The sequence below is a fragment of the Nicotiana tabacum genome, chromosome 18, assembly GCF_000715075.1.
Source record: "Nicotiana tabacum cultivar K326 chromosome 18, ASM71507v2, whole genome shotgun sequence".
NCBI classification, from domain to species: domain Eukaryota; kingdom Viridiplantae; phylum Streptophyta; class Magnoliopsida; order Solanales; family Solanaceae; genus Nicotiana; species Nicotiana tabacum.
In genome coordinates, this window is record NC_134097.1 from 109,026,031 (window position 1) to 109,052,951 (window position 26,921).

Here is a 26,921-nt window from a genome sequence, read left to right on the forward strand (position 1 = left end):
GTGCATGGATCGGATCGGATTTAGCACATTTCGAATTGGATTTCGTATTTCGGATTCTAGAAAATGCAATCTGAATTCGACGAATTAATATCAGATCGGATCATATTTTAAAGTTTGGATCGGATCGGATTTTCGAATTTCGGATCTGATTATTATGCCTCAAAGTTGCAAACTCATATGTATATTTTCTTTGTAAAAGAGGCAATGTAGTAAAAAATAATTCACGTTTCTACAATTATGAGAGCACTATGGTGCCAATATAGATAAATCTATCAATTGTAAAGGTAATAACTTGGAGGAAAATGTAAAGGAAGTACTAATTGTCCGAAATTAAAGTTTAGTATTTATATGCCCTAATAATTTCGGATTTCGGATCGGATCGGATCGTATTAAAATTATACCAATCCGAATCCGATCCGAAATCCAAAATTTTAATAAACACAATCCGAAATCCGATCCAATCCGAAATCCGAAATTGAACGGATCGATTCGGATTTCGGATATCTGATCCAAATGAACAACCCTATGTCACACGTTCTTTTATATTCCCTCCGTCTCAAATTATCTGTCGTGTTTTTCTTTTACAAACATTAATTAGAAGGAATTTTAGACTACTTTACCCTTATTTATGTCTTAAGATATGATCTCTTTATTTATGCGCTATCTCTTTTATCGAAAATAATTACTATTAAGGGTAAAATAGAAAAAGTATAATTTATTTTATCTTGAATTTTTAAAATAATAAATAATTTGAGATAATTATTTTTAGAAACCATGACATATAATTTGAGACAGGGAGAGATTGTTTAACTTGGTCAATTAATATATTTTTTTAACTTCATTTAACTATTACTTAATAATGATAAAGTATATTAAGTTGATACAAACATAAAGGTAAAATTTACCCAAAAATTTCAAGTGAGAAAAAGATACAGTTCATCGGAAAGTAAAATCCCAAAAGCAGAACAACAAATGCTTCAACACAAAAGTAATATAGAGCAACCTCCCTGGTAAATACATTCTGGGATCTCCAAAATAATTCAAGATTTAGAGTTGGGTGGTCGTGAATTAGTAAAATGGAAAGTGGGTTCAGCGCAGAAGATCTTTCCACAATCGGAGGCATTGCCACCGTATCACTCTTACATTCATTCATCCCTACGCATTGGTTGCCTTTCTCCATTGTTGGCAGAGCTCAGAAATGGACTCTCTCTCGTACACTTCTTGTCAGTCAGTACCTACCTACTCTCTCTTTCTTCTTTAGTTTTATATTTCTTTCTTCTGTAGATCTCGATGATTTGTGATTTAGGTTCTTGGAATTATGTGGTAAAATGAAGAGGAAATTGATAAAGTTTGATTTTGACATGTGAAATTTGAATCTTGATGCTGTAATGAGTGTTTCTATTGCTTGCTTAGTTTATTTTGTTTTGTGGGATTTTTTTATAGAAGCACAAAATGTAGATACACCTGAGATCATCACCTTACTACATTTTGCACTTACTTCCATGATAGCTTGGAACTTTTCTGCAATCAAGCTGGAGGAATTTGGACTTTTTATATGGATAAGTTGTATTAGCTGATTTCATTATTGTCTTCATTATTGAAACTTAAAAAAGACAACCTGGTTCTCAGAAGTTTGGATGCAGACGAGGAAAATCTTGGAGCCCATTTGAGTTAGTTGATTAAAAGTAGGTGATAAACATCAAGCATTGGAGCTTATTTTGTTTAGATAAGCAAAACACTTTTAAGGTAGCTGATAAGTATAAAGTGCTGAAAAATACTTTTTAAGGTGTTGAATCTGATTTTTTAAATAGGCACTTACATGTTTAGATAGAAGTGGTGAAACTTAAAAAAAAAGTAAGCGTGTTTGGTAAAAAGTTGTTGATAAGAACTTTTTATTTTAGTTTTTATGTGTACAAGCAGTTTTGGTGTTTGCCAAACACATAAATAAGGCAAAAAGTGTTTATTAGCTAGTTTGACCAGCTTATAAACTTTGGACGGGAAAGTTATTTAAGCTCCTTAACTTATTTTGTATAACTAAAGGATTAAATCTGATATTTTTAGAGATGATCCCTTTGGGGCTAAGTAAAAGAGGTTTCACAAGTAGAGGATTATCATGAAAATGAAGAGTATTATGTGGAGATAACATATTCCAAATGGGAATATTTAGCCGAAGGTAGTCATAGAAAAACCTCTCATATCAGTATCATCTTCTACACGTTCTGCAGATGGGCTCTTGCCTAAGGTAGAAGAGGGATATGCTTTTAGTGTTTGTTCCATGTCATGCAGCTTTGAAGTTATTCACCTTAAATTGTTGCAAAAATTAATGATTTGAGCAGATTGTTGGTGGAAGGCAGAGTTAAAAGAGGGCTCACTAATGGAGAATATACCTTCTTTTTGCTTAAAAATGCTGATATTTGAATAAATGAAGTCTAATCTTCAAACTATGTACTTTCCAGTAGCATCAATGAAAGGAGGAGGGGCGTTTGAAATTTAATTGTGATTCTTTCCTAAGACTTGGACATGCGTAAGAATCAAGATATTTAGATAGTAGATTCACTTAACAAAAAGAAGAGTCATTCACATGGAGCTTCAGCTTTCCCATGATGTAGTGTCGATTTAACGAGAAATTTGACAGTTTACCTGTTATTCAACAGTTATGGTCATTGAAAAAGGAGAAATCAGATGATATTTTCCAGTTTTTCTGGGTAACATGACTGCTAGGTCCTTTTCTCAAGATAAATCAATGTGCCGACTGAGTGAAGCATTACTCAAATATCCTATCCTGCTTTCTATATTTTCCACAGGAATTTGATACTAGTATGTTCCCTATCATGTTCACATAAAGTTCTCTCCTTTGCTAAATTTACTTTTCTTATAAAGGTGAAAGTAGTTAATATATTTGTACCACAAGAAGATCCTTACCTTTTTCCCTCAAGAATAGAGTACTGTCAATTTTACCTCTTTTGTAGAACTATAAGTATATAACTTCAATCGAGGATGGCTGTGCCTTATAAACATAAGGGATTGGGTTTTGAAAATTTTCTCCAATATCATGTTGCCTTAGAGCAGGTGCGCCTGCAGCTTTTCTTGATCTTTTGCAAGTTAGATTGGAAGTTTTTCTTGCATTGTTGTTTGGTACTCCTAATTACTTGTGAGTTAAGCTGCTTCTTAGGTTGAAAGCATTACGTGGGACAATTAAAATCATGTCTTAAGCTTCACATGATCTTTCTAAATGATCAATCGTCCCTTCTCATTTAACCAAGGAACACTCTGTTTGTGTGTGTGTGTATTCGTCAATCCGAGCTCCATCTGATGTAGAGATCTGCTTTTGAGTCAATCTTTTGCCCTATTAATCTTGGTTTACATCTTCATGGACCTTGTGACATAGGCAGATCAACAGGAGTAACAATTTTCTGATAAGCATTATTAGAATTTTGAGTAACAATTTGCTGATAAGCATTATTAGAATTTTGAGTTTATACTGAATAGTAATATTAGATCACGATACATTTGTGTTTTGACAACTAGATGCTTGCAGCCCCTAATGGTTGAAGATACAGTAGAGTAAATATTGGCGCATTTCTCCTTTTTGCACTTAAATTCGTGCTAACAATACTGAGATGTATGAGCACTCAAGGGTGTGGTCTAATGGTCAATGAAGTGGGTGGAGAACCATGAGGTCTCAGGTTCAAATCCTAGAGGAGGCAAAAAACACTAGGTGATTTCTTCCCATCCGCCTAAGTATTGGTGGGAAGAGTTACCCAATACTTGTGCCATTGAGAGGTAGCAGGTGCCCGATGAAATGGTCAAGGTGCGTGCAAGCTGGGTTGGAGATCACCGTCATAAAAAATACTAAGCTGCGTGAGAAAGACAGAGCTACTGCCTTTAGGGATGGCAATGGGGCGGGACGGGTTGACTGCCTTTTTGGAAAAATTTCAAGCAGTGTAGTGCGGTTTGTGGGTTGAAAACTGTTTTCTTTGTTTCTATTTTTTGTGTTATTTGGTGGGATTATCAACTCATTTTTGCAAGACCCAATTATACTAATTCAGTGTATGACGATTTTTTTCTAGATTGTGACAATTGAATTGATTAATTCATGGCCTAACAAAGTCGTTGGTTTGTTTTTCTTTTATACTAATATTAGTATATATTTTGCAACTACAGAATATTAGTAGGTGCAGAATAACGAATATGAGGCTCAGAATATATTTTGCAATCATGCTTCAGTTTTATTAGTATATTAGTAATGTAATTAATAACCTCTCTATTTTACAGAATAACAAATTGTTTAACTTATTTGTCTTAGTTAAATAAGAAAATGAAAGAAAAAAGAAAAATAAAACTTATGCGGGGTGGGTGGAGTGGGTTTTGTGGCTGCTAGGCGGGGCTGTTTTCAAATTTGCTATGCCCGCCCCGCTCCACTGCCATCCCTAAATTTGCGTTGTGCTACTTTCGATGGATCTGGTTTTGATGCAGAAGATTTCATTATTCACCAATTCTGCTACAACTGTAATTATTCGACTATTTGACCCTAGACTTTATGAATTGTAGTAAGCGTGTAATTCCGCTACTTATAGCAATGATGAGACCTAATTCAAAGAAATACTTTCTGAGCATCGCTTAGTGCAACTCCGAGAAAGATGCATGACTTGACTGCTAAAAATTTGCCGCTAAAGCCTAATGCCTGTGAAGTATTATATAACATTTCCTCCTTTTTATCCTCCTCCTTTCAGGTAGTTGTTAGTTTCCTCCAAAATTTATAATCTAATATTTTATTGTTTAGTAATTACACATAAGTCTAGGTTCAAGTGTGAACATACTTTTAGACTATGTTGCTCAGATCCTTCAAGATCCTTGTTGCACCTGTGTTGATCCAACATGATTTGCGTGTGGGTGTTTGATCTGCATTGGATTTGGTCAACCTGACTTGGGTGCTCTGACTGCACCTATGGCCAAGAAGTATAGTTTGATTTGGTTTTTGGTTTAACTTTGTGTTTATGTCACACATAAAGTACTAGAACACTACAGAGATAGAAAGAAAGATCTGCACATGGTGTTTATTGACCTAGAAAAAGCGTATGACAAGGTTCCTAGAGAAGTTCTCTGGAGAAGCTTGAAGGCAAAAGGCGTGTCGTTTCCCTACATTTTGGCGATTAAGGACATGTACGATGGGGCAAAGACTCGGGTTAGGACAGTAGGAGGCGACTCTGAGGATTTTCCGGTTGTTATGGGGTTACACCAAGGTTTTGCGCTCAGTCCGTTCCTATTCGCCCTGGTGATGGACGCGTTGACACATCACATTCAAGGGGATGTGACATGGTGCATGCTATTCGCCGATGACATAGTTCTGATTGATGAGTCGCGAACCGGTGTTAACGAGAGGCTGGAGGTTTGAAGACAAGCTCTTGAATCTAAGGGTTTCAAGCTTAGCAGGTCAAAGACGGAATACTTGGAGTGTAAGTTCAGCGCTGAGCAGAGGGAAGTGGGCGTGGATGTGAGGCTTGAATCACAGGTCATCCTGAGTAGAGACAGCTTCAAGTACCTTGGGTCGGTTATCCAAGGGAGAGGGGAGATCGACGAGGATGTTACACACCGTATCGGGGTAGGATGGATGAAATGGAGGTTAGCATCTGGAGTATTGTGTGACAAGAGAGTGCCACTGATACTCAAAGGTAAGTTCTATAAAGCGGTGGTTAGGCCGGCCATGATGTATGGGGGTGAGTGTTGGCCAGTTAAGAAATCACATATCCAGAAGATGAAGGTAGCAGAAATGAGGATGTTGAGGTGGATGTGTGGACATAGTAGGATGGATAAGATTAGGAATGATGTTATTCGGGAGAAGCTGTGTGTGGCTCCCATTGATGACAAGATGCGGGAAGCAAGGCTCAGGTGGTTCGGGCACGTTTAGCGGAGAAGCCTAGATGCTCCGGTAAGGAGCTGCGAACGGCTGGTTGCGGAGGGCCTGAGAAGAGGTAGAGGGCGGCCTAAGAAGTATTGGGGGGAGGTGATTAGGCAGGATATGACGATGCTTCATATTTCTGAGGACATGGCACTCGATAGGAACATGTGGAGGTCGAGTATTAGGGTTGTAGGCTAAGAGGTAGTTGAGTCTTGTCTTATGCCATAACTTTGTGGAACTAGTTTGGTAGGGACATTATTTTGTTTTTGCTTTGTATCATTCTTCTTGATTTCATGTTGTTCTTATTTTTCATATATATATATATTCTTCCATATTATTTCTGTGGTGTTACTAATATTGTCTTCTTTTGTCTTTTTGTCTTTTTGTCTTTTTGAGCCGAGGGTCTTTCGGAAACAGCCTCTCTACTCCTTCGGGGGTAGGGGTAAGGTCTGCGTACACACTACCCTCCCCAGACCCCACTAGTGGGATTTCACTGGGTTGTTGTTGTTGTTGTTTAAAGTACTAGAACACTTTGCTATTGTACGAGATAACTTATGAATAAAATAAGTGTTTAGAGAGAATTTACTTATACTAGTTTTAACTTAATAACTTCAGTTAATTGTCAAAATATATACTTATATATGTCATAATACACATTTATTGGTTGTATCTTAACACTCGTATCCATATTCCTATCCATATCCTTGAACCCTAAGATTTAGGTACTGACGAATTTGACTTCTAGATCCACACCTATATTGGGTGTCCACACCCGTATTCGAGGAACACTGCTTTAGATCATTGTCTAATTTTATTTGAATTGATTGAATTTATGAAGATAATAAATTTGAGTTTCACCACCCAAAGTGCATTTTTCTCTAATACTAAAAATTTGGAATAATTCAAGAGTTTTATACTCCTTTCGTCTTGGCGGTTTGATTATTTGAACTAATTAGTATTTCGAAAGTAAAGCAACGTCTTCTTTGGACACAAACTTTTCAAATATTTTCTTGAAAGTTTTAACTTCTGAAATTTGGATTGGTACTACTTTTATGTATTTCAAATATACAAGTTTTTGAAAAAAAAGAGACAGTATTATTATCAGAAAGCAACACAAGATTAGTCAATTGGACACTAAATCAAGTACTCTTGGCGATGGAGGGAGTACCTCAAAAGCACTAAAATTTCGGTTAAAGTACCTTTATTTAGATTCATGCATGTGATACTAATTTGACTGCTCTTGTGCACAGCTGCATTTGGAGCAGTATTACATGTAATATCCACTTCAATTCTTGGCATAACGGCAGTAACGATAACAAACACAATTGCTGGCGAGGAAACAGTGCACAAACTGGCTTCCCTTTTGCTTATAGTTCTTGGTGGTAGTTATGTTATCTTGTTTCTTCGCGGAAAGGGTGGTCACTGCCACTCACACAATCAACCTATGGAGAAAATGGCCGTAGCAGGGCTTATCCTTGTTCCTGCGTTGTCTCCTTGTGCAACCACTCTCCCCGTTTTTCTTGCTGTTGGAAACTCAAAATCCATGATGGTGCTTGCGATCATAGTTCTGTTATTCAGGTATTATTGTTTCTAAATTTCTACTATACTTTGTATATAAGTGGATTACATACTCTTTTTGTTGCTTTTTCTTTTGAGAAAATGTAATGTTACTCTGGAGAAAGAATAGAATCAAAATAACTTGATCTTATTAGAAAAAAGGATATGGAATAAGGGGGTGGGAGGAAAGAGTGGGTTTAGATGGTGGTATGTCCCTTTAGCTTGATCCTTTATCTATCCCACCCTCGCTTCGGTCGATCATGGGGTATCCCTCTATCAAGAATTCAGAGAAGATACTTTATCAAGAGAATTCAGAGAAGATATTTTGCTTGTGCTCATTACACAAAGGTGAAAAAGATAAAAAGAACATGCCGTCAACAACTTAGGATTTTTAAAGGCTTTATGAACTGAACTATCTACCTCTTATGATGAGAAAGTTTTAGAGACATCTGGCCCATTTTAATTTCTGTGGCTTTTGTATTTTACTGAAGTCACCATGTAAGTATTGTGTTCTAGAAACGTATTTCAGTGCACGTCTATATCCAAGGGTGTGACCTAGTGGTCAATGAGGTAGAATGAGAACCATGAGGTCTCAAGTTCAAATCCCAACGGAGGCAAAAACACTAGGTGATTTCTTTCCATCTGGCCAAGCCTTGATGGACGGAGTTACCCAACACTTGTGCTAGTGAGAGGTAGCAAGTGCTCCGTGGAATTAGCCAAGGCACGCAAATTGGCCCGAACACCATGGTTATGAATAAAAAGTACTTATTGAGAAAATGTAAGGTTACTCTGGAGAAAGAATAGAAGCAAAATAACTTGATCTTTTTAGAGAAAAGGATATGGAATAAGGGGGTGGGAGGAATTAGTGGGTTTAGATGGTGATATGTCCCTTTAGCTTGATCCTTTATCTATCCCACCCTCGCTTCGGTCGATCATGGGGTTCCCTCTGTCATGAATTCAGAGAAGATACTTTATCAAAAGAATTCAAAGAGGATATTTTGCTTGTGCTCATTACCCAAAGGTGAAAAAAATAAAAAGAACATGCCTTCAACAACTTAGGATTTTTAAAAGCTTTAACAAACTGATCCATCTACCTTCTTGAAATAAGATAAGTTTTAGAGACGCCTGGTCCATTTTAATTCCCGTGGCTTTTGTATTATACTGAAGTCACTATGTAAGTATTGGGGCTCTATAAACTTATTTCAGGGCATGCCGGCACCCAAGGGTGTGGCCTAGTGGTCAATGAAGTGGGTTGAGAACCATGAGGTCTTAGGTTCAAATCCCAACGGAGGCAAAAACACTAGTGCTTGATGTTTTGTGGACTGTGAGAAGTGGTGACGGGATGTTGTTCCTTGTCATGAGGGGAGCTGTGCTTCACCTTAATTACGAGGATGCTAGTGTTTTTGTTTTTCATTCCTTCAACCTTCATCCAAAATCCGTTTGGACCATTCTGCTGCAAATTGCTAAACTTTCAGAAAATACCTCCGCGAGAATTTTAGTTATGGAACTACTGCTCCAGGATGTAATCTTGAAATTTAGTACCTCCGGTGGTTGATAACTTAATATACAGTATACTTCTAAATTTTCCCTTTCTTACAATGAAAGCCCGTTCACGCTGGTTGAATTTGTTGATATCTAAGTTTTTCTTAGGAGAGGGAGATTTTAGTTTATCTGTAGTTCAATTGCGCCCATTTAACTGTCATTAGATTCACCGACTACTACATATCTAAGTTTTTCTTAGGAGAGGGAGATTTTAGTTTATCTGTAGTTCAATTGCGCCCATTTAACTGTCATTAGATTCACCGACTACCATCCCATTGGGGAGTTCTTTTGATTTATCCAAATATCCTGAATGGTCAACACTAAGTTGATACTTCACTTGCAGCACCATAACTGTGATGACCTCACTGGTGGCTCTATCATTTTACGGTGCAAGTCAACTCAAGTTTCACTGGGTGGAACGCTATGACAAGCTCCTCGTCGGTTCAGTGCTAAGTTTGGTTGGTATTTTGACCCTTATATTTCACGATCACGATGGAGAAGTAGGTTCGGCAGGAGGTCATGTGCACAGAAAACTCATTGTGCTATAAGGATCGGTCTTCAGCCAACAGATCTGTTCTGTGAAGCTTAGAATTTTAGTGGATATTTACCTCAAATTAAGAAAAGCAATGTAAAATCACTCTTTTTTTTTCCTTCCAATTCTGTAATTAATGGTTGCTCAACTTTATGACTATTATATTATGCTCAACAATCTTCAGTAGACCGACTAGTTTCCTCTAAGAACAGGTCATGCTACACTGAATAGGAGGAACCAGCGTGTGGCATGTATGGCATTTACTTTATTTATTAGTTTTCCAGATCTCTTTTTTTATTTTCTCAATTTATTTTTTGATCTAGCGGTTAAAATAGGGACACATTTGATAATTTTCCCATGTGACCACCTTTTCCTCTATCAGAATGGAACAAACAGATTATTTTAGCAATTAGCAAATGAAGGATTAATAATGAAGGAGAGAAATACAAATGAAGATAGAAAATAGAGGCACAATTTACTGAGTTTCTGCTGCATTTATAAGAAAGATTCAGTGAAAATGGCGTGTAGTAGCCACTAAATAAGGGTGTATTTAATTTTTATCCACTATTTAAAATGCTTATCAAAAATAGCCACTACTAAGGGGGAAAAGACACAATTACCCTCTCTATTTCTTATATAATCCCAAAATCGACGAGAACCCTTATTTCATTCGTTCAGAGTTCTGTGTTTCTTCATCTTCCTCGTATTCAAATTGCAATCTCAGTTAAACTTCTGCTCCTTCATCTTCCGTCATCTTCATCTTCATCTTCTCCGTCATCTTCTCCGTCATCTTCGTTTTTCTTTATTTGTAAGTTGGTTCAATGCCGTGTGAAGTATGTGTGAAATTTCAAAAATTAGCATTATATGTTGATTCAGTGTTGTATATTTTGTGTGATTCTGTTTTTGATAAATTTTTAGTGTGTGAAATTTGAAATGTGTTTGTGGTTGATTCAATATATTTGATTATGTAGGTATATTTCATAAAAATAGTTGTAGAAATTCATAAGCTTACTGTGATTATGAATTTTCAGTTAACTGTGTTTATTAAATTTAAGGAAGAAACGACATTAAATTTTGTAGTTGGAATTCAAAGTTAAGGACTGATTGTCCTTAACTTTTGCACATGAAACTTGAAGTTAAGGACAAAATGTCCTTAACTTTGGATGTTGAAAGTATATGTTAAGGATTGTATTTCCTTAACCTATGCACTTACAATTTAAAGTTAAGGACTGATTGTCCTTAACTTTTGCACATGAAACTTGAAGTTAAGGACTAAGTGTCCTTAACTTTGGATGTTGAAAGTATAAGTTAAGGACTGTATTTCCTTAACCTTTGCATTTACAATTTAAAGTTAAGGACTTATTGTCCTTAACTTTTGCACATGAAACTTGAAGTTAAGGACTAAGTGTCCTTAACTTTGGAAGTTGAAAGTATAAGTTAAGGACTGTATTTCTTTAACGTTTGCACTTAAAATTTAAAGTTAAGGATTGTATTTGCTTAACTTTTAAACTTGAAATTTTAAGTTAAGTCCTAATCTTTGTTTGTTTTTCCTTCTTTTCTAGTGTTATAATGGAAGGCGATCATTTGTTTGATTTTGACGATTGGCTTAATTTTCTGGTATATTGGAAAGGAGATTTTCAATATAAGGAAACAATTAAAAGTTTTCTGTCGAATAGCCAATGGAAGAAATTGAGGGAAAGCATTTTTGGCAACTTCTTCAGATTACAAAGTGTGAAGTTCTCGGGTAAACTTATGCACTGTGTCTTGCTTTCTGAAATTGTTAGTAATGAACCTGATTCGATGACCTTCAAGGTATTTGACCGCGATATTAAGTTTACTCGTGATGCATTCCATATTATTACTGGTTTGAAGTCTTATTCGTCGCTTGACATGAAAGGTTTAAATGAGAAAGAGAATAGGCTTTTAAGAGTCTATTTCCCTGGAAAGGACAAAATTGAGTTGGCTGATTTGTATAGTTTTATTTCTAGTCGCCCACATGGTACAACTTCATCATTTGCTGGCAGTGATGATGATGCTTTGAAGTTGGCAACACTCTATTTTGTTGAGTCGGTTTTGATGGGCAAGAGGAAAAATAGGAATGTGTCGGAGCAAATAATGAAAATTGTTGACGATGATGCACTTTGCGCTTCCTTCAACTGGGGCTCTCTTGCTTATGAGACGCTATTAAAATCATTGAAGAGTTGCTTGAAATCAAATGAGAATGATGTTCAGAAGGAGAAAGAGAAAGAAAAAGATATTGATAGCTACACTTTAGTTGGCTTTCCTTTTGCGTTTTGTGTCTGGATTATGGAAGCACTTCCTATTTTCCAAGAGAAACAATTTGTGAACTTCAAAGAAGTTGGTTATCCTCGAATGTTATGTTATTCTGAAATGAAGTCTCCACAATTTGATGCTCTTTGTAGAAAATATTTCCATAATAAAAAAGTAAGTTAATGTAATTACTATCTCTTTTTTTGTTTATTTGTTTTAGTTATGTATACTTATGTTTAGTTTTTCTTATATAATAGGTGTTTAAGTTGATTGAGGTGTCACCCTTTATTCCCGTGGAAGAAGAAGATACACAGCCTCTTTGTGTGGAGGAGCCAGTTTCACAAGATCAAGGCTCAAGGTCTTCTTCCACACAATTTGACGAAGGCGTACTTAAGGAAATTGTTAGAGTATGTGTTTCTGCCTTTGAATAGTATTAGTTTTTTATTTGATTATTTCTTGCTTACGAACACCTTTTTTTATATTATGTTTTTTGATTCAGAGATTATCAGAGAGTTTTAAGAAGGATTTGCAAGCAGAAGTTACCAGAGTTAATCAGAAAATTGCTGTATCAGAATAAACGATTGAGAACGAAATCAAGGTAATTTCAGTTAGTTCAACTTTAGGATTTTGTGTCCTTAAATTTTGAACTTGGAATTGAAAGATAAGGACTTCTTGTCCTTAACTTTTGAACTTGGAGTTCAAACTTAAGGATTGCCTAGTTCAAACTTAAGGATTGCATTTCCTTAAGTTTTGAACTTTAAGTTCAAACTTAAGGACTGCATGTCCTTACTTTTGAACTTTGAAATGAAACTTAAGGACATCATGTCCTTAAGTTTTGAACTTGGAATTCAAAGTTAAGGACTTCTTGTCCTTAACTTTTGAACTTGGAGTTCAAACTTAAGGATTGCATTTCCTTAAGTTTTGAACTTTAAGTTCAAACTTAAGGACTGCATGTCCTTACTTTTGAACTTTGAAATGAAACTTAAGGACATCATGTCCTTAAGTTTTGAACTTGGAATTCAAAGTTAAGGACTTCTTGTCCTTAACTTTTGAACTTGGAGTTCAAACTTAAGGATTGCATTTCCTTAAGTTTTGAACTTTAAGACAAACTTAAGGACTGTCTGTCCTTAAGTTTTAAACATGTCCTTCTCTTTGTAACTTAGTTGCTTTCTCAGGATTTAAAGAAAACTCTAGGATCAAAGCTTGATACTTTGATGAACATGTTTAGGAAAGCTGATCAGATGAACACAGATAGAGAATCTAGTGTTCCAATTAGAAAATATGGAGTTGATGATCATTGTCGTGCTACTGAGCGTACTGGCATATTCAACCAAGATGCAGGTGGTGTTGAACGTGATTATATGGATGTGCATGCAGAGGGTCAGTATGAAAGAGAATTTAGAGATGCACATCTATATGATGAAACTGAAAATGTTACTGATATTGGGAAAGGTTAGTTATAGATTTTGATTTTTATTTTCGTTGAAATGTATATTCAATAGATTAATACATATAAACTATGCATGTGCATGCAGAAGTTTGTGGAGTGCCGGAGAAAATTTGTAGAGTTTGTGGATTGCAATCACAGGAGGATTTAACAAGTCCATTGGGGATAAGTGTCAGCGAGATTGTATGCAAATGCTTAGAAGGAACGTATGATCTCTCTACACCGCTGTCATACAAAGAAAAATTTGGAGTTCAAACTTGTGCCAGTCAAGGTTAGATAAAATTTGCATTATATATTGTATCTTTATTTTATTATATATTGTATCTTTTGAAGCAGCAAGCAAAGAAGCTGGAGTGCAGTATCAAGAGAAAACTGGACTACAATCTCAAGACATAGGCAGAAGTGAGATTGGTTCCAAATCTATAGATGCAATATGTGATGATGATGACGTAGCTGGAATGATCTTGGATATTGAAAATGGTTAGGCAGTGCTTTTTTAATTTTATATATGTTTGTTTTAATTAAAGATTATTAACATGTTAGCTGTTGTAAATATTTTTGCAGAATCTTGTAACCAAGCATCTAAAGATCATGGTGAACAACTGCAAGATAAAGAAAATGTGGAATTGCAAGAAAAAGAAAACGCTGCACGCAATATTTTAGCTGAGTTGTCTCTTGAAAAAACACAAGAAGGTACTGTGGAGAAGACAGGTACTGATTGTGCCCTAATTATTATATGTACAATTGAAATTTTGTCTCTTCATTTGACCCGTTGCAGAAAACTAATATGAATATGTATATATATATATATATATAGTGTCGCCAGCAGAGGAAAACAAAGAGGACACCAATGATGACAATATTAACTAATATAGAAGGAAAAGAAAGAGAGACAGTATTGGTTATGATGGTCCGTCATTTTCTCTTCTTACTCCTACTCCTCCAAGTAAGCTAATGGACATTGATGCGACTTTGACTATGGAGGGTGAAGGAAATGTTGAAGAAGAACTTGGTCGAGGTAAAAGGAACAAGAAGTTAAGCTGGCAGTTGAAATCTCCTTTTGATAAGGAAGGAAAAGCAGTAAGTTCCAAGGCAGACAATCAAAATACTCTGAAGAGTTCAGGTTGGATAAAATCAACCTATACTCGTAGGTGTATTTTTCATTATGCCAAAGAAGATGAAAAATTAGTGAAGAAATTCATTGTGTGGTTGGGCAAGGAGAATAGGAGAGGTCGCAAAAAAGAGTAAGTCTCTTAATGTGTTTCACTACATCCTTAACTTCTGCGATTGTAAGACTAATTTTAGGACTAACTGTCCTTAACTTATAGATTCAAGTAAAAAACTTAAGGACTTCTTGTCCTTAAGTTTGAATTCAAAATTCATAAGCTAAGGACATGCAGTCCTTAAGTTTGAGTATCAAATTCAAAAGCTAAGGACACTTGGTCCTTAAGTTATAGATTAAAGTTTTCAAAATTCTAACTTGACATTTTCAAAATTTTCAGGGGACAAATTGATTTATATGCTGATGATAATAGTTTGAGGAAAAAACCATACAAATTGTATCATCAAAAAATCAGTAGCAAAATGTTTTTCCTTGAGCTTTCAGATAGCAAATTTGTTCTTGATGATAAGGTTAGATAATTCACAAGGCATTTATTTTTTCTATTATTAATTTATAATTTTTTTCATTATTTTATGACTGATTTGTTATTGATTTATTTTATTTTTTGCCTTTTTATGAAGCATATTGACATTGCTCTCTATTATCTGAGAAAGAAGGAATGCTACCACCCTCGCGATCATCATTTTCGATGCACAACTACTGATGTTCTTTTTGATAATTATATGGCACTTGTGTATAAAGATTTCAGTGAAGATGCTAGTGATGAGTTTTGGTGTGCTGGTGATAATCAGTTATTTCTGACACCATATGTGTGGGGGGACAGCCGTAGATGTGGAATTGCATGGACTGAGGTTGACAAAATCTTTTTTCCATGTCGGCTTCCTTCAGAAGATGATGAAGCTGTGACACACTTTTTGTTGGGAGTATTGGACTTGAATCAAAAAAAGATTGATGTATATGATTCCATATACAGTGAGCCATATGAAGCAGGAATGAACTACATGCAAATGTATGCACGCATGATCCCCCATTTGCTAAAGTTCTCACAGTTTGACAAAAATCACAAGTCTTTTGGGAATGTCTTCAACAAATTTGATATACAGTGGCAAAGATCACCACACCAAACTGGATCGTACGTGTTATTATTTGTTATATTATTTATATGTACTTAAGATTTATTGTTTAATTCACTGCATATATTACATTTCTCTTAGGACTGATTGTGGTGCATTCCTGATCAAATTTGCCGAGTTGCTGATGATTGGAAAGGACGTGCAGCAATTCCAACCCGAAGACATAAAAGACTTTCGAAAAGAACTTGCTGCAAATCTTTGGGCACATGGTGAATGGAAAAGAAATTCTGGTTATGATACTCCACCAGAAAATGTTGGTGATGATTATGGGAGTGAAAATGAAACATTCTGTCCAAAAGAGTTGTAAAGAAATTGTGGTGTTATTTTTGTATAAAATTGTTGTAAAGGTGACATCTGAATTATGCCAGTTTAGGATAGTTCTGAAGTATTATGTAAATTTGTGAAAATGCACTTATATTTTGTTTTGTTGGCATAGCGTAATTTTTTGTAACAGCTATGCAAAATTACAATTTCAAAAGTTATGTCAAGGCATTTTGTTATTTATTTCGTTGTTTCTCTCAACTGTTGATTTGTACATTGAGTTTGTTAGTATTTGTTCATGACTAAGTGTAAGTGAACTTCAAATTCAAAGTTAAAGACCAAATATCCTTAACTTTTGAACTTGAAATTCAAAGTTAAGGACCGACAGTCCTTAAGTTTTGAACATGGGACTATAACTTAAGGACCTCATGTCCTTAAGTTTTTAACTTGTATTTCAAACTTAAGGACTCCTGTAGTTAATGACAAACAGTCCTCAAGTTTTTAACATGGGACTATAACTTAAGGACCTATGTCCTTAACGTTTGAACTTAAAATTCAAAGTTAAGGACAGACAGTCCTCAAGTTTTTAACATGGGACTATAACTTAAGGACCTCATGTCCTTAACGTTTGAACTTAAAATTTAAAGTTAAGGACAGACAGTCCTTAAGTTTTTAACTTGTATTTCAAACTTAAGGACTCCTGTAGTTAATGACAAACAGTCCTCAAGTTTTTAACATGGGACTATAACTTAAGGACCTATGTCCTTAACGTTTGAACTTAAAATTCAAAGTTAAGGACAGACAGTCCTCAAGTTTTTAACATGGGACTATAACTTAAGGACCTCATGTCCTTAACGTTTGAACTTAAAATTTAAAGTTAAGGACAAACAGTCCTCAAGTTTTTAACATGGGACTATAACTTAAGGACCTCATATCCTTAACTTTTGAACTTGAAATTCAAAGTTAAAGATAGACAGTCCTTAAGTTTTTAACATGGGACTATAACTTAAGGACCTCATATCCTTAACTTTTGAACTTGAAATTCAAAGTTAAGGACAGACAGTCATTACGTTTTTAATATGGGACTATAACTTAAGGACCTCATGTCCTTATCGTTTGAACTTAAAATTCAAAGTTAAGGACAGACAGTCCTTAAGTTTTTAACATGAGACTATAACTTAAGGACCTCATGTCCTTAACTTTTTAACTTGAAATTCAAAGTTAAGGACAGACAGTCATTACATTTTCAAAATTGCAAGTTGAACTTACTGACTCCTGTTAATAACTTTTAATTGTTGAACTCAAAATAAATTAAAAGAACGTAACAAGATATAAATATTGAAAATCTAGGCATCCGCTCAAATTAGAATAATAATGAATACAATCTATAGCAAAAACGTAAAAGAGTCGATAAACATAAGTGTATATTTCTACTCTTCTCTATGTTTTCTTGAAAATGGATGGAGTGCCGGAGAATATATACAAACTGTTCTATTATGACCAATTCTTCTGCAACGACCACATTTGAATGTTATTTTTGATGGCTCGGTAGCAGGAATATGCCTTTTCTTTTGCCTTCTACCTGGTGGCACTTTGAAATCTGGAGGTTTAACAATTTGTGACTTAACACTCTCTGGTACAATCCATGAATCAGTATGTCCTACAGGATGTATTTGTCTTTCATATGTTTTCAGCCAAGATTCCTTTAAGTACCAGTGCGAACAAAAGTCAGACTTCTTGATGTTTCTCTTTTCGATAGCCGCAATTGCATGTATGCATGGTAATTCATCAAGTTGAAATTTAAAACAATCACATGTTCTTTTGTTTAAGTCCACCAAGAAAGTTATTCCTTCTTCTTCAACTCTAGAACGCCATGAATCAACAGGGAAGACCTTCAATGTTGAAAAATTATAAGTGAGTACATTATGTAAAAAAATGTCAAAATCATACTATAAACATAAAACATAATACTTACGTTCAAAGTAAATGCTAAATCTATTCTGTTCTTCAATTCCTCCTCTACCCAACAAGAAACATCATAAAATGTTCCTTCTGCTTTATTTCTTCTTTCATAAAACCAATGTTGTAGCTTCACTTGAATGAAATCCATCATTCTTAGTATAGGCAGCTCCCTTGCTTCTAATAGGACTGAATTCATCGACTCAACTATGTTTGTTGTGAGCATGTCATATCTTCGTTGTGGACTACAAGAATGTGCCCATCTTTCCGGTGGTTCTTCCATCAAGTAGTAATAAGTTTTCTTATCTACATTTGCAATATCTGACATGTATATGTCAAATTCTTTACGCTTGTATACTCCTGCAGCACTTTGGAAAAGTTTTATGACCTCATTTTTCACCTTTCTTCGCTTTAGGTTCTGCTCCAAATGATAGATGCAAATCCCATGATGGCTTTCAGGATATACCTTTACAATTCCATTTGCAATAGCTTGATGCCTGTCTGATAAAAAAATCAAATTCTCACGGCTCCCAATTGCATTGCGAAGCTGACTAAAGTACCACTCATAGGAATTGTTGTTTTCAGATTCTGCTATTCCAAAGGCTAATGGGAAAATTTGGTTATTTGCATCTTTTGAAACTGAAATCATTAAAACACCACGATATTTTGACTTCAAAAAAGTCGCATCAATAGCAATCACTGGTCTACAATGATTCAATATTTTAGCTAAGTTGTCTCTTGAAAAAACACAAGAAGGTACTGTGGAGAAGACATGTACTGATTGTGCCCTAATTATTATATGTACAATTGAAATTTTGTCTCTTCATTTGACCTGTTGCAGAAAACTAATATGAATACGTATATATATATAGTGTCGCCAGCAGAGGAAAACAAAGAGGACACCAATGATGACAATCTTAACCAATATACAAGGAAAAGAAAGAGAGACAGTATTGGTTATGATGGTCCATCATTTTCTCTTCTTACTCCTACTCCTCCAAGTAAGCTAATGGACATTGATGCGACTTTGACTATGGAGGGTGAAGGAAATATTGAAGAAGAACTTGGTCGAGGTAAAAGGAACAAGAAGTTAAGCTGGCAGTTGAAATCTCCTTTTGATAAGGAAGGAAAAGAAGTAAGTTCCAAGGCATACAATCAAAATACTCTGAAGAGTTCAGGTTGGATAAAATCAACCTATACTCGTAGGTGTATTTTTCATTATGCCAAAGAAGATGAAAAATTAGTGAAGAAATTCATTATGTGGTTGGGCAAGGAGAAAAGGAGAGGTCGCAAAAAAGAGTAAGTCTCTTAATGTGTTTCACTACATCCTTAACTTCTGTGATTGTAAGACTAATTTTAGGACTAACTGTTCTTAACTTATAGATTCAAGTTTAAAACTTAAGGACTTCTTGTCCTTAAGTTTGAATTCAAAATTCATAAGCTAAGGACATGCAGTCCTAAAGTTTGAGTATCAAATTCAAAAGCTAAGGACACTTGGTACTTAAGTTATAGATTAAAGTTTTCAAAATTCTAACTTGACATTTTCAAAATTTTCAGGGGACAAATTGATTTATATGCTGATGATAATAGTTTGAGGAAAAAACCAAACAAATTGTATCATCAAAAAATCAGTAGCAAAATGTTTTTCCTTGAGCTTTCAGATAGCAAATTTGTTCTTGATGATAAGGTTAGATAATTCACAAGGCATTTATTTTTTCTATTATTAATTTATCATTTTTTCATTATTTTATGACTGATTTGTTATTGATTTGTTTTATTTTTTGCCTTTTTATGAAGCATATTGACATTGCTCTCTATTATCTGAGAAAGAAGGAATGCTACCACCCTCGTGATCATCCTTTTCGATGCACAACTACTGATGTTCTTTTTGATAATTATATGGCACTTGTGTATAAAGATTTCAGTGAAGATGCTAGTGATGAGTTTTGGTGTGCTGGTGATAATCAGTTATTTCTGACACCATATGTGTGGGGGGACAGCCGTAGATGTGGAATTGCATGGACTGAGGTTGACAAAATCTTTTTTCCATGTCGGCTTCCTTCAGAAGATGATGAAGTTGTGACACACTTTTTGTTGGGAGTATTGGACTTGAATTAAAAAAAGATTGATGTATATGATTCCATATACAGTGAGCCATATGAAGCAGGAATGAACTACATGCAAATGTATGCACGCATGATCCCCCATTTGCTAAAGTTCTCACAGTTTGACAAAAATCACAAGTCTTTTGGGAATGTCTTCAACAAATTTGATATACAGTGGCAAAGATCACCACACCAAACTGGATCGTACGTGTTATTATTTGTTATATTATTTATATGTACTTAAGATTTATTGTTTAATTCACTGCATATTTTACATTTCTCTTAGGATTGATTGTGGTGCATTCCTGATCAAATTTGCCGAGTTGCTGATGATTGGAAAGGACGTGCAGCAATTCCAACCCGAAGACATAAAAGACTTTCGAAAAGAACTTGCTGCAAATCTTTGGGCACATGGTGAATGGAAAAGAAATTCTGGTTATGATACTCCACCAGAAAATGTTGGTGATGATTATGGTAGTGAAAATGAAACATTCTGTCCAAAGGAGTTGTAAAGAAATTGTGGTGTTATTTTTGTATAAAATTGCTGTAAAGGTGACATCTGAATTATGCCAGTTTAGGTTAGTTCTGAAATATTCTGTAAATTGCTGAAAAAGCACTTATATTTTGTTTTGTTGGCATAGCGTGATTTTTTGTAACAGCTATGCAAAATTACAACTTCAAAAGTTATGTCAAGGCATTTTGTTATTTATTTCGTTGTTTCTCTCAACTGTTGATTTGTCCATTGAGTTTGTTAATATTTGTTCATGACTAAGTGTAAGTGAACTTCAAATTCAAAGTTAATGACCAAATGTCCTTAACTTTTGAACTTGAAATTCAAAGTTAAGGACCGACAGTCCTTAAGTTTTGAACATGGGACTATAACTTAAGGACCTCATGTCCTTAAGTTTTTAACTTGTATTTCAAACTTAAGGACTCCTGTAGTTAATGACAAACAGTCCTCAAGTTTTTAACATGGGACTATAACTTAAGGACCTATGTCCTTAACGTTTGAACTTAAAATTCAAAGTTAAGGACAGACAGTCCTCAAGTTTTTAACATGGGACTATAACTTAAGGACCTCATGTCCTTAACGTTTGAACTTAAAATTTAAAGTTAAGGACAAACAGTCCTCAAGTTTTTAACATGGGACTATAACTTAAGGACTCCTGTAGTTAATGACAAACAGTCCTCAAGTTTTTAACATGGGACTATAACTTAAGGACCTCATATCATTAACTTTTGAACTTGAAATTCAAAGTAAAGGATAGACAGTCCTTAAGTTTTTAACATGGGACTATAACTTAAGGACCTCATGTCCTTAACTTTTGAACTTGAAATTCAAAGTTAAGGACAGACAGTCATTACGTTTTTAATATGGGACTATAACTTAAGGACCTCATGTCCTTAACGTTTGAACTTAAAATTCAAAGTTAAGGACAAATAGTCCTTAAGTTTTTAACATGAGACTATAACTTAAGGACCTCATTGTCGCACCTCCTTTTCGCCGCGCCCGCAGGGCGCGTGGGGAGTTTTCTCCAATTGAAGGACAGTCGAAACGGGATTTGTTTATTTGTTTTAGAGTCGCCACCTGGGAATTTTAAGGCGTCCCAAGTCACCAATTATAATCCCTGAATCGAGGAGAATATGACTCTGTTTATTATTCTGCGAACCAGAAATCCTGAGTAAGGAATTCTGTTAATCCGGAAGAAGGTGTTAGGCATTTCCGGATTCCGTGGTTCTAGCACGGTCGCTTAACTGTTTTTATTATTGGCTTAATTACCTTGATTTTATTAAATACATTGATGTTACATGTTTTTACTACCGCTTATTGATGACCCTTCTTTGAATCGAATTACGCGTACGTATATTCGTGTTAAAAAAAATTGCGGACTTGTGTCACGCGTACGTGTACACAATAACTTTTTATAATATATTTATTAAGCAATCATTTTTCGAAATTGTGTTGGATCAAGAATATTTGTTTTTCTTGAATAATGAACCGTACATCTCGGGTTTTTATGAAATTGATTTAACGCCTTTTGGAAAAATTCTTTTATTAAATATTCGTTCGAAATTGCGCGTACGCATAATCCGAATTTTTGCTTTTAAAAATATAATCAGGGTACGCGAACGTATCCCTAATTGTGCAAAATATTCGTAATGATATTAGGGATTTTCCACAAATTGTTTATTATATCTATACATTTTTATGTGAAAATCATGATAAATTCCCATTTAAGGTGCCCTTAAATTCTTTGAAAAGAATTTACAATTTATTAAATGTTGACCGTTGATTATATTTTCCGAATATAAGTTATATTCATTCCAACTATTCAATTTCAAAGGACAGAATAAAAATATGATTAATATTATTTAACAAAAAACAAATATGACATATATATATATCAAAGAATAAAAACAAATATGACATATATATATATATATATATATATATATCAAAGAATAAATTGCATATAAAACTGAAAATGAATGATTCATAAAGGAAGGAAATATTTTCCAAAAAAAATTTCATGATTTACTTAATGCAAATTCTATTTCTAATTACCATTGATATCAAGTGTTGCAATTGGTACTTATACATCTCGTTTCATTCTCATATACTCGCTTTTAATCTAATAAGCCTAATTATTTGATCAATTTGTCTTATGAAGGTAGATAGGTATCGAGTTTATAAGAAAGGAATTATTATACAAGTTAATTCAATAAAATTACCTTACATGCAACTTAACTGTATATCGTAAACATTCATAACATTTTAACATTGTAACAAGCTACATCATATCACCTTTCGCCAACGTTTATACACACATTTATTATCTTATAAAAATATACCAACAACACCATCTTAACCTTATTTAACAATAAATATCACTACTGTAATTTTCTTGGCACTTCTACATCACTTCTTACTTAACTAACAACAAAATTAAATAATGACCAACATTCATGCCATATTCCCTACTTTGACAATTTAATATGATTAAACTAATGAGATAATGAGCTAATATTATTACAAATCTTTATACGAACTTTCAAAGTAAGACAATTAGCTCATAGCTATCAAATTGAATTCACTACTAATTAACTAACATAAAACAAAAATGAAATTTAAATTGATGAACTTGGACAAATAGAAAACAGAATTTCAATTCAAACTTCATTGATGAGTCATGTTGAATCTCTTTCCAACTTAAAATTTAAAAGACATGTACCTGGTATTGGAAAACAAGAGAAGATGAAGCTGAGAAGCAGCAACAGTAGTAACAATGTAGCACAACAACGACAGTCCAGCAACACAGGAATAGACCAGTAACAGTAGGAATAGTAGTAAACCCAGGAGACTATAAACGACTCCAAGTATAGAGAAGAAGTAAAAGGCAGGAAGGTTCTGACTATTTCAGATCTTAAGCGAGGCAATGAAACAGTAACTATTCTTTTCAACTTCAAAACTCTCCAAAATGAATTCTGTCCCTGTATATTCAGTGTATCCAGAATGTATATCGGGTGTATACTTCTCACTCCGCCCCCTCTTTTTTTCTTCTCTCTATCTAGTTTTTCCTCTCTTTTTTCCACCCTTCATCCTAAATTTTCTCTTCTATTTATAGCAAAATTTTCGAAATTTTCAGATTTATTTTTTTATTATTTTATTATTATTTTAATTAAAAGAAATCCCACTTACAAATTGCTTTTATTTTTTTAGAAAAAGAAATCCCACCTTTATTTACTTTTATTTTTAAAATTCCAACTTTAATTACTTTATCTTATTTAAAATCCCACTTTTTATTTTTTTTTTAAAAGAGAATCTCACTTTATTTAACTTTTCTTTAAAAAACAAACCACTATCTTTTCTTTTTCTTTTAAAAATGCTACTTTCAATTACTTTAAATTTTTTTAAATTTTCAGATACCTTTATATTTATTTTTTAATTCCAACCTTCTTTTACTTTTAAATTTTTTTTTAAAACTTTTTATTTTTTTTAAATTTTCTACATTCTTTTACTTTTTTTAAAAAAAAAATCATTCCCGAAATTATTATATATGTTTTTTTTAAAAAAATAATAAAAATAAAAAAATAAAATAAAATATTTTCGGATTTTTTTATATATAAAAAAAACAAAAAATAAAACTATTAATAGTGATAATTCACCTTTTATTTTTTATTTTTTTGGTTTTGTTTTGTGTTGGACAAAAATGAAGATGGGGTGTTGGGTTAATGGAGCGGACCGGGTCGACCTGGTTTGAAACGGACCGGGTCATGGGGAAAGTTGGGCAATTATTTGGGCCTGTGGTTTGAAATTGAAGAAGTGGCCCAATCCGATTTTTCTTTGTATTTTTGTTCTCTTTTCTTCTTTTATTTTTCTAAAACTAAATTATAAAAGTACTTAAATTATTATTAAGAACTAAATTAAGTTATAAAAGCGCAAATTAACTTCCAATAACAATTAACGCACAATTAAGTAATAATTAAGCATAAAATTGTTCATTTGGACATTAAATGCTAAAAATGCAAAAGATGCCTATTTTTGTATTTTTTTATTAATTTAACAAATAAACATGTATAGACAAACATACAAATAGTTACACAAAATATCACAAAAATTGCACACCAAGAAAAATTATTTTATTTTTTGAATTTTTTGGGGAGTAATTCTCATATAGGGCAAAAATCACGTGCTTACAGCTGCCCCTCTTTGCCCGAAGACACGAAGGGTTTTCGTGCAAAGATAAAGCGAGCGATTTTTGCCCATTCGAGTACTCAGTGTGAAGCATTTTTTTTTATTTTTTTATTTTTGAAAAAGATTTGACCGAACCTTTGCTTCAAAGGTTTCCTACATATCCTGGGCTAAACAGGAATCAGGTCAATGTAGTTCGGGAAGTTTTGGTAGCTGGGACTACCGTGGGACTGTGATGTTACTGCTGCTTCGTGCTGTTTTTACTGCTTGCTGACCTCCTTATTACACCTTACTGTAAAGGAAATACAAAATTAAACTAGACTATGGTACATGAATTATAAAATCTTATCTAGATCATGCTCTCGCGTTTCTTGTTGTCTTGATATCTTGGTGACTCTTGGGCATTGGTCTTATTCCGTATTCCTTTTGGAACTCTTGTTGTTTCTTGTTGGGGATCTTGTTGGACTCCTCTGTTTTATTGATTCTAAGTGTGCTCCTTTTTCATATGAGCGGGCTTTTGATTTCAACACTTCAATTGCATTTCCTCGTTCTTCAGGTGGGTGCCTCGACTGCTTCTTTTCTTTCTTCATCCTCATTTTCCAGGTGGACGCCTGACTTCTTTAATTCTTTCATCCTCATTCTCCAGGTGGACGCCTGACTTCTTTAATTCTCATCCTCATTCTCCAGGTGGACGCCTGACTTCTTTTAATTCTCATCCTCATTCTCCAGGTGGACGCCTGACTTCTTTAATTCTCATCCTCATTCTCCAGGTGGACGCCTGACTTCTTCTTTTCTCATCCTCATTCTCCAGGTGGACGCCTGACTTCTTTAATTCTCATCCTCATTCTCCAGGTGGACGCCTGATTTCTTCTTTTCTCATCCTCATTCTCCAGGTGGACGCCTGACTTCGTTAATTCTCATCCTCATTCTCCAGGTGGATGCCTGACTTCTTTTAATTCTCATCCTCATTCTCCAGGTGGACGCCTGACTTCTTCTTTTTCTCATCCTCATTTTCCAGGTGGACGCCTGACTTCTTCTTTTTCTTTACCAGGTATTTCCTGACACAAATATTGTTTTTGCCCCTGTTTTAAATCAAAGAAAACTTCGTTAGTTTAAAGCAGGGTGGTTGGCTGTGGTATTCTTGCAGATGGTGATGTTTCTCTTCGTCTCTCTTTATTGCCTTGGAATGATTGAAAAGACTGTTTTGTCTTTGTAATTGATCCTTGACTATAGGATTCCCCTCTGTGTGTTTTCCTTCAAAACCTTTCAACTGTAATCATGTGCCTCTTCTGACTTTGCTGATCCACTTTTGATTTCATCTTTCTTACACCCGTATTTTATCTCCCACCTTTCGTGGCTGTATTTTGTAATCTTGAATCTTGGTAGTATACCTTGAAATTCCTTCTTATTTGTTTGGAATAAAACTTATCTCAAAGCTTGGAGAAAGTAAGATTATTAGTAACGAAATACGCTGATTTCGACAATTATAGAATGAAAAGAAAAATCCAATTTTTTGGATGACTGTTGGAAAAGGAATAAAGGACTTATCTGATTGGAATTACTGGCACCAATGATCAGGGTATGCATTTCGGATTAATCAACCCAGTCTTTTAATCCATCTCCTCTCAATTGTCTCAAGGAGTTTTCACCGATAAATTTTCCTCGTTTTTTACTTCTTCACTTCCTTTTCGCCTTATGGTGCCTGTGTGGGTTTTTACCTATAAGACTCTCTCATTTTACTTTTCTCTCAACCTCCGTCGCCTTATGGTGCCCGTGTGGGTTTTCACCTATAAGACTCTCTCATTTTACTTTCTTTCCTTGTTTGTACCAGAGTGTTATGAACCACTTCATTTGCTTGCCTCAGCATTTTTCTAAGATTGATCGAAAGGTCTTTTTGGTATTAAGGTTAGGAATGGAAAAGGTATTAAAAGCTAAATAGCTTTGGTATGGGTTTAAAATTACAACTCTTGGAATCTTTTCTTATTTCCAATACAATTCCTGCCCCAGTTTCTTGATTGGGGTCTCTTAATATTTCTTTTCCGTGCACATTGTGCATGTTGTGCACCCTATGACCGAGCCGTGAGGCGCCTACGTATCCTTCTTTGAGGAATCAGGTCAAACGTAGTTCACTACATAATAGTGAAGATTTTGATCATTTTTTTTTATTGATTCCAAGAGAGGGTAGGAAAGAAACAAGTATGGCTCAAAGGGGAAGCAAATGGTATAGTGTTTGGATAGCAGAATAAATTGCCTTTGTCATTTCAATCTTCGAAATAGTGCTAAATACAAACATTCAAAAAGTTATGCATAATATCTCTTTACCGCGTCAGAATTGATCGCCATATCTATGCATTTGCCTTCAATATCTGTTAAACATAGTGCACCATTCGATAATACTC

The 26,921-nt window shown here is 34.5% G+C and overlaps 4 protein-coding genes across 5 annotated transcripts; 3 read left to right on the top strand and 1 right to left on the bottom strand.

The window, feature by feature from the left end:
* Positions 1-902: 902 nt before the first annotated feature.
* On the top strand, positions 903-9,820 carry LOC107778766 (uncharacterized). Its single transcript, XM_016599068.2, has 3 exons — positions 903-1,227; positions 7,150-7,477; positions 9,342-9,820. Exons 1-3 carry the CDS (start codon positions 1,077-1,079, stop codon positions 9,544-9,546), a joined length of 684 nt encoding a protein of 227 aa, XP_016454554.1. The 5' UTR covers positions 903-1,076; the 3' UTR covers positions 9,547-9,820.
* A 1,279-nt stretch (positions 9,821-11,099) lies between these two features.
* Positions 11,100-12,378, top strand: LOC142172627 (uncharacterized). Its single transcript, XM_075236291.1, has 3 exons — positions 11,100-11,975; positions 12,059-12,208; positions 12,301-12,378. The coding sequence occupies exons 1-3, from the start codon at positions 11,100-11,102 to the stop codon at positions 12,376-12,378; spliced, it is 1,104 nt and encodes a 367-aa protein (XP_075092392.1).
* Positions 12,379-13,033: 655 nt separating this feature from the next.
* LOC142172819 (putative ubiquitin-like-specific protease 1B) lies at positions 13,034-15,953 on the top strand. 2 transcript variants are annotated; one of them, XM_075236500.1, is made up of 6 exons: positions 13,034-13,253; positions 13,337-13,519; positions 13,585-13,728; positions 13,813-14,880; positions 14,992-15,503; positions 15,586-15,953. In XM_075236500.1, exons 1-4 carry the CDS (start codon positions 13,043-13,045, stop codon positions 14,037-14,039), a joined length of 765 nt encoding a protein of 254 aa, XP_075092601.1. In that variant the 5' UTR covers positions 13,034-13,042; the 3' UTR covers positions 14,040-14,880; positions 14,992-15,503; positions 15,586-15,953. The 2 variants fall into 2 exon arrangements, with proteins under 2 accessions (XP_075092601.1, XP_075092600.1); XM_075236499.1 differs by lacking the exons at positions 13,034-13,253; positions 13,337-13,519; positions 13,585-13,728 and having other exon boundaries at positions 14,070-14,880.
* A 1,242-nt stretch (positions 15,954-17,195) lies between these two features.
* Positions 17,196-18,373, bottom strand: LOC142172628 (uncharacterized). Its single transcript, XM_075236292.1, has 2 exons — positions 17,741-18,373; positions 17,196-17,468 (listed from the first exon to the last, which is right to left on the bottom strand). Exons 1-2 carry the CDS (start codon positions 18,371-18,373, stop codon positions 17,196-17,198), a joined length of 906 nt encoding a protein of 301 aa, XP_075092393.1.
* Between the last annotated feature and the right edge of the window lie 8,548 nt (positions 18,374-26,921).

Bases quoted from the DNA above. Each gene is read 5' to 3' on its own strand.
- LOC142172628 (XM_075236292.1), bottom strand. From the start codon at position 18,373: ATGATTTCAGTTTCAAAAGATGCAAATAACCAAATTTTCCCATTAGCC. The intron at 17,469-17,740 runs GTAAGTATTATG...TGGTACTTAAAG, and splicing joins ATTTAGCATTTACTTTGAAC to GAATCTTGGCTGAAAACATA.
- LOC142172627 (XM_075236291.1), top strand. From the start codon at position 11,100: ATGGAAGGCGATCATTTGTTTGATTTTGACGATTGGCTTAATTTTCTG. The intron at 11,976-12,058 runs GTAAGTTAATGT...CTTATATAATAG, and splicing joins AATATTTCCATAATAAAAAA to GTGTTTAAGTTGATTGAGGT. The intron at 12,209-12,300 runs GTATGTGTTTCT...TTTTTGATTCAG, and splicing joins TACTTAAGGAAATTGTTAGA to AGATTATCAGAGAGTTTTAA.
- LOC142172819 (XM_075236499.1), top strand. From the start codon at position 14,833: ATGTTTTTCCTTGAGCTTTCAGATAGCAAATTTGTTCTTGATGATAAG. The intron at 14,881-14,991 runs GTTAGATAATTC...CTTTTTATGAAG, and splicing joins AATTTGTTCTTGATGATAAG to CATATTGACATTGCTCTCTA. The intron at 15,504-15,585 runs GTACGTGTTATT...CATTTCTCTTAG, and splicing joins TCACCACACCAAACTGGATC to GACTGATTGTGGTGCATTCC.
- LOC107778766 (XM_016599068.2), top strand. From the start codon at position 1,077: ATGGAAAGTGGGTTCAGCGCAGAAGATCTTTCCACAATCGGAGGCATT. The intron at 1,228-7,149 runs GTCAGTACCTAC...TCTTGTGCACAG, and splicing joins CTCTCGTACACTTCTTGTCA to CTGCATTTGGAGCAGTATTA. The intron at 7,478-9,341 runs GTATTATTGTTT...CTTCACTTGCAG, and splicing joins ATCATAGTTCTGTTATTCAG to CACCATAACTGTGATGACCT.